The sequence below is a fragment of the Maylandia zebra genome, linkage group LG22, assembly GCF_041146795.1.
Source record: "Maylandia zebra isolate NMK-2024a linkage group LG22, Mzebra_GT3a, whole genome shotgun sequence".
Taxonomy (NCBI): Eukaryota; Metazoa; Chordata; class Actinopteri; order Cichliformes; family Cichlidae; genus Maylandia; species Maylandia zebra.
The window spans coordinates 21,719,197-21,731,529 of record NC_135187.1 but is presented as its reverse complement, the minus strand read 5'-3'; the positions used below and the strand labels follow the sequence as shown (position 1 = coordinate 21,731,529).

The 12,333-nt window shown below is 42.2% G+C and overlaps 1 protein-coding gene across 6 annotated transcripts in view; it reads left to right on the top strand.

Moving 5' to 3' along the window:
• Positions 1-12,333, top strand: part of slc25a13 (solute carrier family 25 member 13) — a 55,810-nt gene that overhangs the window by 17,956 nt on the left and 25,521 nt on the right. For all 6 annotated transcript variants that reach the window (XM_076879483.1, XM_004547905.5, XM_076879485.1 and 3 more), the window contains 3 exons: positions 268-414; positions 2,412-2,550; positions 11,924-12,017. In XM_076879483.1, coding sequence (XP_076735598.1) covers positions 268-414; positions 2,412-2,550; positions 11,924-12,017 — 380 coding nt within the window. The remainder of the gene's footprint in view (positions 1-267; positions 415-2,411; positions 2,551-11,923; positions 12,018-12,333) is intronic.

Below are 12,333 nucleotides of genomic sequence, written 5' to 3'. Positions count from 1 at the left end.
GCAAGCCCCTGTGCTGGAGGAGAGGAGACGAGGCTAAAGCCTGGCTAAACACTGGCACTGAGAGTAGTGGTGGAGGGGGTGGGGGGCAGATGGCACTGTGGGGGCCCATGAAAGCAAATGGTGTGTCATTATTCATAAGTGTTTATGTGGATTTTTAATTTATAAAGGCAACTCAAAGAGGTGTCTGACCCACATATGTGCACAATAATATCAATTTAGTGTACGCACTTGCCTCCCCTCCTTCCTCCTCACCTCTCCATTCTGCAGGAGATGCAGCTGGAACACGCGCGACAGGCTTTCATCCAGCGTGACCAAGCCCACAGCGGCTCCATCTCAGCGCTGGACTTCAGGGACATCATGGTTACCATTCGGCCGCACATGCTCACACCCTTCGTAGAGGAATGCCTCGTGGCGGTGGGTTTTTCTTTTTTTCCCTTTTTTTTGGCTCTGTGGTTTTCTCATCTATTTGTTTTACTGTCGTCCACAAGAGCCACAAAGTCAGGTTGGTTAAAAATAGCAAGTCACTGGTGTCTCTTGGAAACTATCCTCAGTCATGATATGTTAAAACAATAAAAGGTTGGATGCATCAGGTGTTCCTTAGCACCACCAATTGGAAAAATTAGGCTTTTTTTTATCCACCACGATGCATTTTTTTCTCATTCGTAGATTATTCATGTATGCATATCTTTAAATAAGTCATTCTAAATGTCGTGATAAATTCCAAATGTGCAATGATGCACACTTTGGATGCAGAAGCATGCACGGTATTGTCAGCTCATATGCACTATATGATGATTTGGTTGCTGAAGTCAGCAAGCAAGCCAAAGCAGCCTGTCATTACTGTATTCTCCATAAAAGAGGTAAAGTCAAGATTCTTTTCTTCTATCTCACCACTTATTTCTTGTGCTTTTTTTCCTTCTCTCTTTTCTCACAGCCCCACAAACCGAACACTGTGGCTTTCTCTTTTCCTCTTCTGGCCATCTCTCATTCTTCTTCCCCTTTATCTTTTTTCCCCTGCTACCTCTCATCTGTCCCTTGCTCTCTTTCTCTCTTCCTCCCTCCTTTCCTTTTTTCTTTCCTCTCTCTCAGCCGCCCCTCTATCTCTCCCTTCCCCCTTCCCTCCCTTCCCCGTGTCTCTCTCTCTCCCTCCCAACATGTCATTAAGTCTAACCTCTCTGGCAGTGTCAAAGCCAAGCAGGAGAGCTGAATGGGGAAGATAGAGATAGATGGAGACTGGAGCTTTACAGTCCATCATCTCTGCCTGTGTGCGCGCGCGTGTGTTTGTGCGCCTGTGCGGGCTCTCTGTTTGTTTTGAACTCTGAGATGTTTGTCTTTTTTTTGCCTCTTGTCTTTTCTTTCTGCGTGTTAGTGTTTTCGTTGCGCGCGTGTGCGTCTTGTGTCTGCGTCCATGTCTTGCCCCATTTCATAAACACCTTGTAGACTCTGTCATTTTCTCTGCTGTGTTTACCTCACCGACCAGACATCTTGGTGTGCTGTTAGTAAACTCTCATGCACGCGCGCTCCCACACGTACACACACACATACGCACACATGTATCACAAAACCTCATAAACACTGCAGACACATTAAAGGCAGTATCATAGCAGAGCATAGGCAGTGAGACGGCAACCTTTAATTCACTCACCAAACATGGTAATTGATTAGCGCCTCACTCTTTTTCACCAAAATACCATTCTCCTCTCTCCACTGTGGGAAGATCCATGTCTGTACACTCACAGATATGAACAGATGCAAAAGTGTCTCCCTTGTTAGAGCAGTTTCACCTAAGCCAGAGCTTCCCTCCCTTGTTGCGACCATGTTGAGCAGCAGGCGACCTCTCTGAATGCGTCTGTAAAGCAAACAGTGCCATCTAGTGAACGGAAGCTCAACATTTTCTCCTCACTTAACCCTTCAGGCCAGCACAGTCGCAGTGATCTTCTAACTCAACAGTACCACACAGTAGTCGTACTTGAACGCATATATTTTTTTAAACATACAGCATTTAGAGCTGCTCCTCTAAGCCTCTGAGAGCCTCATTTAATAAAGATGGGATCGTGGTTCGCGTAAAAGAGGCTGTGGGCAGCCTGGAATGTCCTCTAGAGCCCGGCATCTATTTTTAATCTGTTACCTTTTTTTTTTTTCTATTTTCTTTTCTTTTACCACTTCCTCCATCTCATAAAGAAAGTTAATTAAACTCCCTTAGAGTGCGCATCATGTGATGGAAAAAGTAGCGGGTGAAACAAGTTTGCTTCTCCCTGTGGAGAAATGCTAGAGAGGAACGCGGCTAATTAGCCACCATGTTTTACGCTGTGTGTATTTTCATAACAGTAACATCCAGATGCACGGCTGTGTTGAAGTTTATTTTTCTTATTTGGTTGCTTGTTAAAGTACCCCTCTTCTTTCTTGCCCAGGTTGCAGGGGGTAGCACGTCTCATCAGGTCAGCTTCTCCTACTTCAACGGCTTCAACTCGCTGCTCAACAATATGGAGCTGATTAGAAAGATCTACAGCACTCTGGCTGGCCACCGCCGAGATGTGGAAGTCACTAAAGGTACCCGGGGAGAACTTCCCACTCCCCTCCCTGTATATATAACACATACCTATTATAACTGAGATGGCAAAAAAAGCAGATTCACATTTATGTAATACAGACCACAGTCACAAAACAAATGTAAGTATGCACCACATGCACAGTAATGCGCTTTCCAGATAGGTATGTCTATGTGCGTTGTACAGGGCTTGGAGACTTGTTTTTGTTTGGGTTACTTCCTTCCCAGTGGCATTTAAATGGGCATGCTGGATTCAACCCAGCACACGTACTGCATGCCCACAGTCCCTGATGGTGCCTGTCTTGTCTATTACATATCCTGGCAGTGATCTGAGGAACACAGGAAAAACTTCATTTCATTTGAAAAACAAAGAATAAAAGTGGGTAAAATTCTGCTCCTTGCTTTTGAGTCTGTGTTGTTTAACCCTGTAGATCCAGTGTCATTTATATGCTTAATACTAACTCCACAGTCTACATTACTGTAAAGCAAATATGCAAAGCTACAGCATAATGAAAAAAGACGCTTTTCTTTATTGAAAAAAAAAAAACATACTGTTGTATTTCTCATAACTTATTTTATATGTATCTTTCTGTCTCCATTAGTTAGTTCCTTTAAATCTCTCTCCCTTGTTTGCCCCACTTGCTGTCTCTCATTCCTTTCTTCAGTACTTGGCAGGGCTAATGGCTTTCAATGTCTTTCTCCCTTTTGCCATCTTTTTCTTTTTGACTCCCTCTTGAGCTCTAGTTGTCTTTAAGAAACCATTCTGACCTCTCTCCACATGGCTCCAGGCCACTAACGGAGCCTTATGATGCTATCTGAAGCCTTATCAGGGGTGTGGACTGTACCCGACCCAGACCAAAAGCCCGTACACTCTACAAACTGTTCCCACCAAGGGTACACGAAGGCCTGGGCTTGGCTCGACCCAGGGTGGCCCGCAGCCAGCCAGGCCTTCACGGCCACCGCCTATCTACTCTCCACTCCCGAAGTCATTAAGGCCTCCTTGGGGACTGCGAATGCTCAGCTCCACACAAATAGCGCACACACATCTGCATGTATCAAGACTGTGTACATGTTGCAACACACGCTTCTCTAGCATTTCTCACATAACGCTCAAGCATTAAAATGCATTAACACAGCCAAGCATGCACACATGTGTAATAATCCTGATTGATTCCTGATGTGCAACAAGGCCACTGTTTTGCAGAGACACCATTACAGTGCTCACAAAGCTGTACGCGTATATTTGGGCGTATGCACACAGGGGACCTATATAGGAGATGCACTTTTTTGGGCTAGCAGTGCACTGCCACAGAACAAGTCACGACTGTGTACCTTTAGGCCCTTTCAGACATACGCTTCTTTTCATTAATGTGATGGCATCATGTTGGCTTTTTTTAAAACCTAGCCTCTTTTTGCATGAAAGTCCAAACTTACAATCCTGCTGGTCCGGCCCGTTAACAGTTGTGTGTGATTTTTAACTTTGCACAAGAATGAGTGCATGCAGGCACATTAACACATTGGCATTCACAAGATTGAGACATCATCGTGTCTCTTCTATTTTTTTGGTCAATGCCCTATGTATTTATAATGCAGGGCTAAAAAGGTTTTTCATTAGACACCTGCTTTCTGTCTGTCTCACAGTCACATGCTACCCAAACTAATGTCATAGAAGGCTCGAAGCTGCCCGTTCGGGTAAAAATGGCTGAACAGACATTTTCTGCACACAGCAAAATGTCTGAAGTGTTCTCGCTTTGGCACAAACATCTGTCCATGAACATTACAGAGTGCCTTTAGTTTCTGTAGGAGCACACTGACCTCTTCAAAGTCAGCAAGCATAGTTTTACATCCCGAGTTTTTCTCTTGTCCACTTTGCTCTACAGTTTATTTATTAGATGTTGAAATCTTTATCTTTGCTACAATGACAGTCTTTGACAGATCGGATTAACAAGACTTCTAATTTTTTTGACTTTGGTTAGTTTGCTGTGAGTTCATTGCATTCATGTGGCATGAAACGGCAACGTGAGCCACTCATAAGCCGTTCTTATGTCACAGAGTTACATTTAAGCACAAGGCGCAGCATTAGTAACTTCATTAATTACTTATAATTAATTATACCTGACATGTAAGTCAGGATCTAGCAGCAAATCACTCTGCATACTTGATCTCTTGATGACAGAGAGTAACAGTTTATAAGCTAGTCTTTAATTATTGTCTCATCGGTTTACTAAAGTATGTTTGGATTAGAGATGGACCGATCCGATATTACGTATCGGTATCGGTCCGATACTGACCTAAATTACTGGATCGGATATCGGAGAAAAATAAAAAATGTAATCCGATCCATTAAATATCACGAAAGCACCTCACAAAACTTGCAACACGCCATAACTCACCTCAGAACGTATGCATCACGTGATAGAGCAGCTGTGGCATGCAGGACCTGTAGGTGGTCTGGATAGCATGTGGAGCTTTGCTAGCAACCTGGCATTTCATCTCCGACAAAGTTATCCCCGAGAGAAGTAAAGCAAGTGTGTAAGTCCATCTCTGAATGTTTGTAAAGCATTCCCACGTTAAGCTTAACAAGCGACTGCCTCTCGCTCTCCGGCTGCTACTTCAATCGTGAAACTGCTTAAATCAGCTGATCGGCTTTTCTGTCGTGAGTCTGTCTCTCGTTTGTTTTTGGTCCACTTTGCGCCAGAAAGAGCAAACCAGCGGCTGAACAACAGCAGCACGTTTAAGCTTGATAAGCTGTTGTTAGAATTTATTTAATATTAATTTCTACACCAGGATCTTTTTCTACGTAGCTGACGGCTGGTAACTGTGCAGGGGTGGATCTAGCAAAGTTTAGCCAGGGGGGCCGATAGGGCATTAACTGGGAAAAGGGGGCACAAAGACATACTTTTCTTTCTTATTCTCATTTAAAATGTCTAGCTTTTAATAAATAATTATCTGACACCCAAAGTTTTAATTTGATGTAAAATGAATAGAAGTCAATTACTGTATATAGTGACTATTAAGTCTAATGTATATATACCCTAGTAAGCTATAGTACTTTTTACTTTGGGAAGGTACCATCTGTGCAGTCTGCAATTTTGTTGAAGAAAGATGTTGAATCTATTTAATATTTCTTGAAAAATAATTGATTTCTGTGCATTTTTTTTTCACACTGCATCAAATTAAGGTTGATTACGTCGATTAAGCATCATGAGGTGGAGCGTGAGGGGTGGTTCCCTATTTTTTATTTATTTAATTTTGTTGTTGCTGGGAGTTGGAACCCTATTAGTTAGGTTGCTTAATATTTACGCTAAGTACTCTTTAAAATACCAGAATAGGGAGGATGGTGTAGGTCTAAGTTTATTAGATTGATCAGTATTGCTGAACTATGAAATATTTTTTTTGTATACAGGTATAACAGAATAGCTTTAGTGTAGTTGTTGTTTTAAACTTGAGTATGAACTTGCAGACTTGCAAAATGCAGCAAGATATTTTAAAAAACAGTTTTGTTGATTAAAAAACACTATATCGGATTCATATCGGTATCGGCAGATATCCAAATTTATGATATCGGTATCGGACATAAAAAAGTGGTATCGTGCCATCTCTAGTTTGGATGATGCGACTTCTGTAATTATCAGTGTAATTTTCTTAACACTGATATTCTAATATCAGTGTTAAGAAAATTCCGACCTCGGTCAGCTGGGTGTCTTACACATAACATTATGTAAGTACTTTGGCTTATTGTCATGGGAGTGTTTGAATGAAGCCGTAATAGTAAAAGGGACCTTCTGTCTAAACAGCAGAATAAATCAGTTTAACAGGCCAATGAAGCCAGCAATGTTACATGTCCTAAGCTGAGGAGAGATGTCTGGCTCTTACTAACAACAGATCTAAAACGTAAATTGTTGCGATCAGATTTTTGACCTTTTTTGTCTGCCACCAATCAGTCCAGACTGAGATGACTCAAAAAATCTTTTGCGCAGACATCCCATGTCCTCATGGTTTGAGACCTGTTTACTATTAAGCTGATTGGCATGAAATTTTATGGAAACACTCGTGGTTCAGATTTAGATAATGACTTAGGTGTTCCCCTGACTTTTCCTCAGCGCTATCATTGACATTTGCGTTTGACATTTTTGGTTTTGAGTCAAGTTCACTGTGGATCGCTGTGAGTTTTCAGTGCAAACATTCATCCCTTTAAACTTTAACCACTTTGGTGATTCCATGACTTTTATTTTTCCCTCGGTGGTAACTATCAGATGTGACCACGCTGACGTGATAAACTCAGACGGTGAGCGTGACGAACAAACCTGCTTTGTGATGCTTTGTAATTTTGAAAATGTTAGCACGCTGACGCTTCCATTAAAAAGCAGCGTCGTGCCTATTTATGGCATCCAAGATTATCTTAGCAAGGGATAGTAGGAGTTTTTCTTTAAATATCAAGCAGTAATATAAAGTTGGTAAATGCTTTTCTAGGGTTTTCCCCATCTACTTCCCAGCATTGTTCTTTTTTCCCCCCCTAAATTATTTATTCTTGTGTAACTATTCTGCCTCACATGCTTGTTGGCATTACCTGCTTTTACTCATAGATGTGTGTGTATGTGATAGAGAAAGAGGGGGGGGGAAGAGAGAGCATGCCTCGGGGGTAAGCTGAGCCTCTGTGGGGTGAATGGCTCCAGTGTAGGACGACTTTGTCACAACCCCAGCCTGCTGCTCTTTGAATAAAGCAGGTCAAACAATGGTGACTCCTCCACTGTAAGCCTGCCTACAGTCAACCTGTTCCTTTTTCATTTAACAATAGAGCAGGTCTTAAGTTACGACATGCTAAAGCTGCCTCAAAGAGGTCTTAAAGTCATAACTCTCCATGGCCGTATTTCTTTATTTTAATTTCTTCAGCGTGCTTTGACACATTGTACTCTTAACTCACAACCAACTCGCAGAGGGAAGCTGCCGTGAGTGACAGAAGTTGAAGGAAAAATCCATCATATGGAGCCATAACATTAACGCAGCCACTGACAATAACTCGGATAACTCCAACTCCTCGTCAGGGAGACGAGGAGTTCGAGGACCCACTTTATTTTTGGTGTATGTGTTCTGTAGTGACAAGAGCAACAAAGGGATAATGCACTGCAGCAAAGTCCAGTGTTTATCGTTTAACAACACATCCTGTTGTGAGATGTGATGTCTGTGTTGCCTTGAGTCATTCAGTCCAATCTCTTAAAATATTGGTCTAACATGTGAAAGAGTCCTGGTCCGAGACTGGGAGGAGACAAAAACCTGTGAGGGTTGCACCATGAAGGGTATATCTGGTATGACAATCTGGTGAAAGAAGCTTTCATTATCTATGATATTTGTCAGCCAGAAATATAACAAATTGCTACATTCACACTATAAACACTTTGTGACTGCTACACCACATCATTGCACTGCTAAAAGAACAAGTAGGTCGTGAGCTTATAGCTCCATGTTTCTACTGAAGATGGCGTGCAGCCAGTCACATCCCGAGCAGTGGTGTGAACACAGCATTAAGGGAGAGCTGTTGTATTAAGAGTAGGGTGGGTGAAGAATCTCTGAACTTGCTTAAAGTAAAGATATTTAGGAGAGCGAAGTGGACAGGCAGATTGGGGTGTTGATGTAATGTTGTACACTGAAGGTGAAAGTACACTGAAGGTGAACCGTGCCTCAAAGCTCCGCTCTTTATTTACCTGTCGATTCACATCTTAAGACTCCTCTGTGATTGTGTCTTTTGAACTGTTATCTCAGATGTTTAGAATTCAGTTAAATTTTATTTCTATAGAGTCAAATTACAGCAACAGTTGCTTCAAGGTGCTTTAGACTGTAAGGTAAAGATCCCGCTAAAATATGAGAGAAACCCCAACAATCAAATAACCACCTATGTGTATACATCACTCCTCATTTAATCATTACAGGGAGTGCAGAATTATTAGGCAAGTTGTATTTTTGAGGAATAATTTTATTATTGAACAACAACCATGTTCTCAATGAACCCAAAAAACTCATTAATATCAAAGCTGAATGTTTTTGGAAGTAGTTTTTAGTTTGTTTTTAGTTTTAGCTATTTTAGGGGGATATCTGTGTGTGCAGGTGACTATTACTGTGCATAATTATTAGGCAACTTAACAAAAAACAAATATATACCCATTTCAATTATTTATTTTTACCAGTGACACCAATATAACATCTCCACATTCACAAATATACATTTCTGACATTCAAAAACAAAACAAAAACAAATCAGCGACCAATATAGCCACCTTTCTTTGCAAGGACACTCAAAAGCCTGCCATCCATGGATTCTGTCAGTGTTTTGATCTGTTCACCATCAACATTGCGTGCAGCAGCAACCACAGCCTCCCAGACACTGTTCAGAGAGGTGTACTGTTTTCCCTCCTTGTAAATCTCACATTTGATGATGGACCACAGGTTCTCAATGGGGTTCAGATCAGGTGAACAAGGTGGCCATGTCATTAGTTTTTCTTCTTTTATACCCTTTCTTGCCAGCCACGCTGTGGAGTACTTGGACGCGTGTGATGGAGCATTGTCCTGCATGAAAATCATGTTTTTCTTGAAGGATGCAGACTTCTTCCTGTACCACTGCTTGAAGAAGGTGTCTTCCAGAAACTGGCAGTAAGACTGGGAGTTGAGCTTGACTCCATCCTCAACCTGAAAAGGCCCCACAAGCTCATCTTTGATGATACCAGCCCAAACCAGTACTCCACCTCCACCTTGCTGGCGTCTGAGTCGGACTGGAGCTCTCTGCCCTTTACCAATCCAGCCACGGGCCCATCCATCTGGCCCATCAAGACTCACTCTCATTTCATCAGTCCATAAAACCTTAGAAAAATCAGTCTTCAGATATTTCATGGCCCAGTCTTGACGTTTCAGCTTGTGTGTCTTGTTCAGTGGTGGTCATCTTTCAGTCTTTCTTACCTTGGCCATGTCTCTGAGTATTGCACACCTTGTGCTTTTGGGCACTCCAGTGATGTTGCAGCTCTGAAATATGGCCAAACTGGTGGCAAGTGGCATCTTGGCAGCTGCATGCTTGACTTTTCTCAGTTCATGGGCAGTTATTTTGCACCTTGGTTTTTCCACACGCTTCTTGCAACCCTGTTGACTATTTTGAATGAAACGCTTGATTTTTCGATGATCACGCTTCAGAAGCTTTGCAATTTTGAGACTGCTGCATCCCTCTGCAAGATATCTCACTATTTTTGACTTTTCTGAGCCTGTCAAGTCCTTCTTTTGACCCATTTTGCCAAAGGAAAGGACGTTGCCTAATAATTATGCACACCTGATATAGGGCTTTGGAGTTGACGTCATGCCGCAATGCATTGTGGGAGCGCAGCTCCATTTTCGGGGTCTACGAATCAAAACAAACACACTGTGTTGGAACGACGACGACAAGAAACATGCTTAAAAGCAGTCCAGATTGCAGATTGCGTCCAGAGGCGAAGCAGCGGTACTTGAAAAAAAATAGAGTGCATCCCAAATCTGGACCCATATGAAATACGGCAGAGGAGTAAAGACCCAGACGACTTACCGCCACTGTCCTACCCCGATATCTTCACGTATCTTGTTTGTGGAGTAAGCGCTTACACAGCGAACCAGTTTCGTAATTACAAGTCACTGGAGGCGCACATCCAATTTACAAATGGCTAGGTGCAAGATTTGGCTATTTTCAAGCCGCCAAACTCTGAGTACGTCGTCAAAGTAAGTCAGCTGGAGTGCATCGAGTGAAATAGCCATTTTCCACCTCCCACCATAATTAATGTTACACATTTATCATTGAACTGCTAAAATATCGTTATCATATTATATGCCCATAATTGTAAAGTACATGCAAATTAACACATTGATAATCGGGTAAATTATTAACGCCAATTTGTGTCCTTCCTGTCTCATTTCATTTATTGTCTTTACATCAACCAATCAAGTCACTCCATTCTATGTTTGATCCCAATTTCTATAACTTCCGAGACCACCAACGATGATATTATTCAGCTATAAAGTGTGATGTGAACATATTTAGAACTTACCGGAATGAAAATGTCTTGAGCACACCAACTGATATCTGGAGACAGAACAGAACTTGATATCAGCTCGTCTCACGGCTGCTATCCAGGCTAGACGCCTTCGTTTGGTAATATCCGATACATGAGCTCCTTCATGTTGCTTCCAGGTTGGGAAAGCATAAAAAGACAATCCAAACTTATTCCCGTGCCGGTCGTAAGATCGAACATTGCAGCCGACCACACAGCAAGTACGAACCATGGCTATGCTTTCGCTCCTTACTTAGACCCCCAAAATGGCGGATCGGGCCAAAATCCTTTCCACGCCCACCCCCGTGACATCACGCTCCAAAGCCCTATAGGGTGTTGATGTCATTAGACCACACCCCTTCTCATTACAGAGATGCACATCACCTAATATGCTTAATTGGTAGTAGGCTTTCGAGCCTATACAGCTTGGAGTAAGACAACATGCATGAAGAGCATGATGTGGACAAAAGGAGGTCTTATGATTGTTGGGGTTTTCTCTGTTTTCTTTGTATAATTGTAGGGTCTTAAGCTTACAATCTAAACTGGCTTGAGGCAATTGTAGTTGTGATTTTATGCTATATAAATAAAATTGAATTGAATTGAGCAACCACTTGGTGACAGTGGGAAGGAAAAACACCCTTTTAACAGGAAGAAACCTCCAGCGAACCTAGCTCAAAGAGGGGACGCCGTCTAGCGTGATGGCTGTGGCTCAGGAGGTGGATTAGATTGTCTACTAATCAGAAAGTTGGTGGTCTAATCCCCAACTCCCCTAGTCTGCATGTTGAAGTGTCCTTCGGCAAGTTACTGAACCCAGACTTGTCCCAAATGCATCCATCGGAGTCTGAATGTTAGAAAAAACTGCGCGTGTGTGTGTGTGTGTGTGTGTGTGTGTGTGTGTGTGTGTGTGTGTGTGTGTGTGTGTGTGTGTGTGTGTGTGTGTGTGTGTGTGTGTGTGTGTGTATGAATGAAGCATGAGTGACTGACTAAGAAAGCGCTGTATAAGTACAGTCCATTTAACGGCTGGAGGCAAAGTGGAGGGAGACGAGCAGCTCTCCCTCCCTGATTATTTACATTGAAACAAGCCAGTTGTGGGTTCAAGTTTGTGATTACAGTGCTTCCCTTTAGAGTTTGCCAGAAATGCACTACAAAAGTGACACAGTATATTTCCTGGCCAAGGGGACACCATCTTGGCTCTTGACTGTTACATGTGACCCGGACAGAGATAGGCAGAGGCTATGTATCAAGTTTTAAATACTTCTACATATATTTAAATATTTTATTAGTGAAAACATGATGGAAAATCTGCCTTTTCCTGCAGAGGAGTTTATCGTGGCAGCGCAAAGGTTCGGCCAGGTGACGCCCATGGAGGTCGACATCCTCTTTCAGCTGGCTGACCTGTCGGAGCCTCGTGGGTAAGATGATCATATGACAAAGAACTTCTTAATATTAAAAGAAGTTGTATAGAAAGTAAAGTAAAAGTAGAAAATGACATACTTCTTAGGTGGCTGGTGTTCAAACTGAATTATTTTAGATAGACACTACTGGCTTGTGTACTTTCTTTCATGTTTATTTCACAAGAAAGCAGAAAATATTTGGTGATTTTGAGCTGTATTAAACCAGTATAGAAGACGCAATTGAATTAATACTTTAGCCAGGTTGCCTCTGCTGAGCTAGTCAAGTACTTATGCAGTATAAGACTATTCCAAACTTGCCACCCTGAAGGGAAAA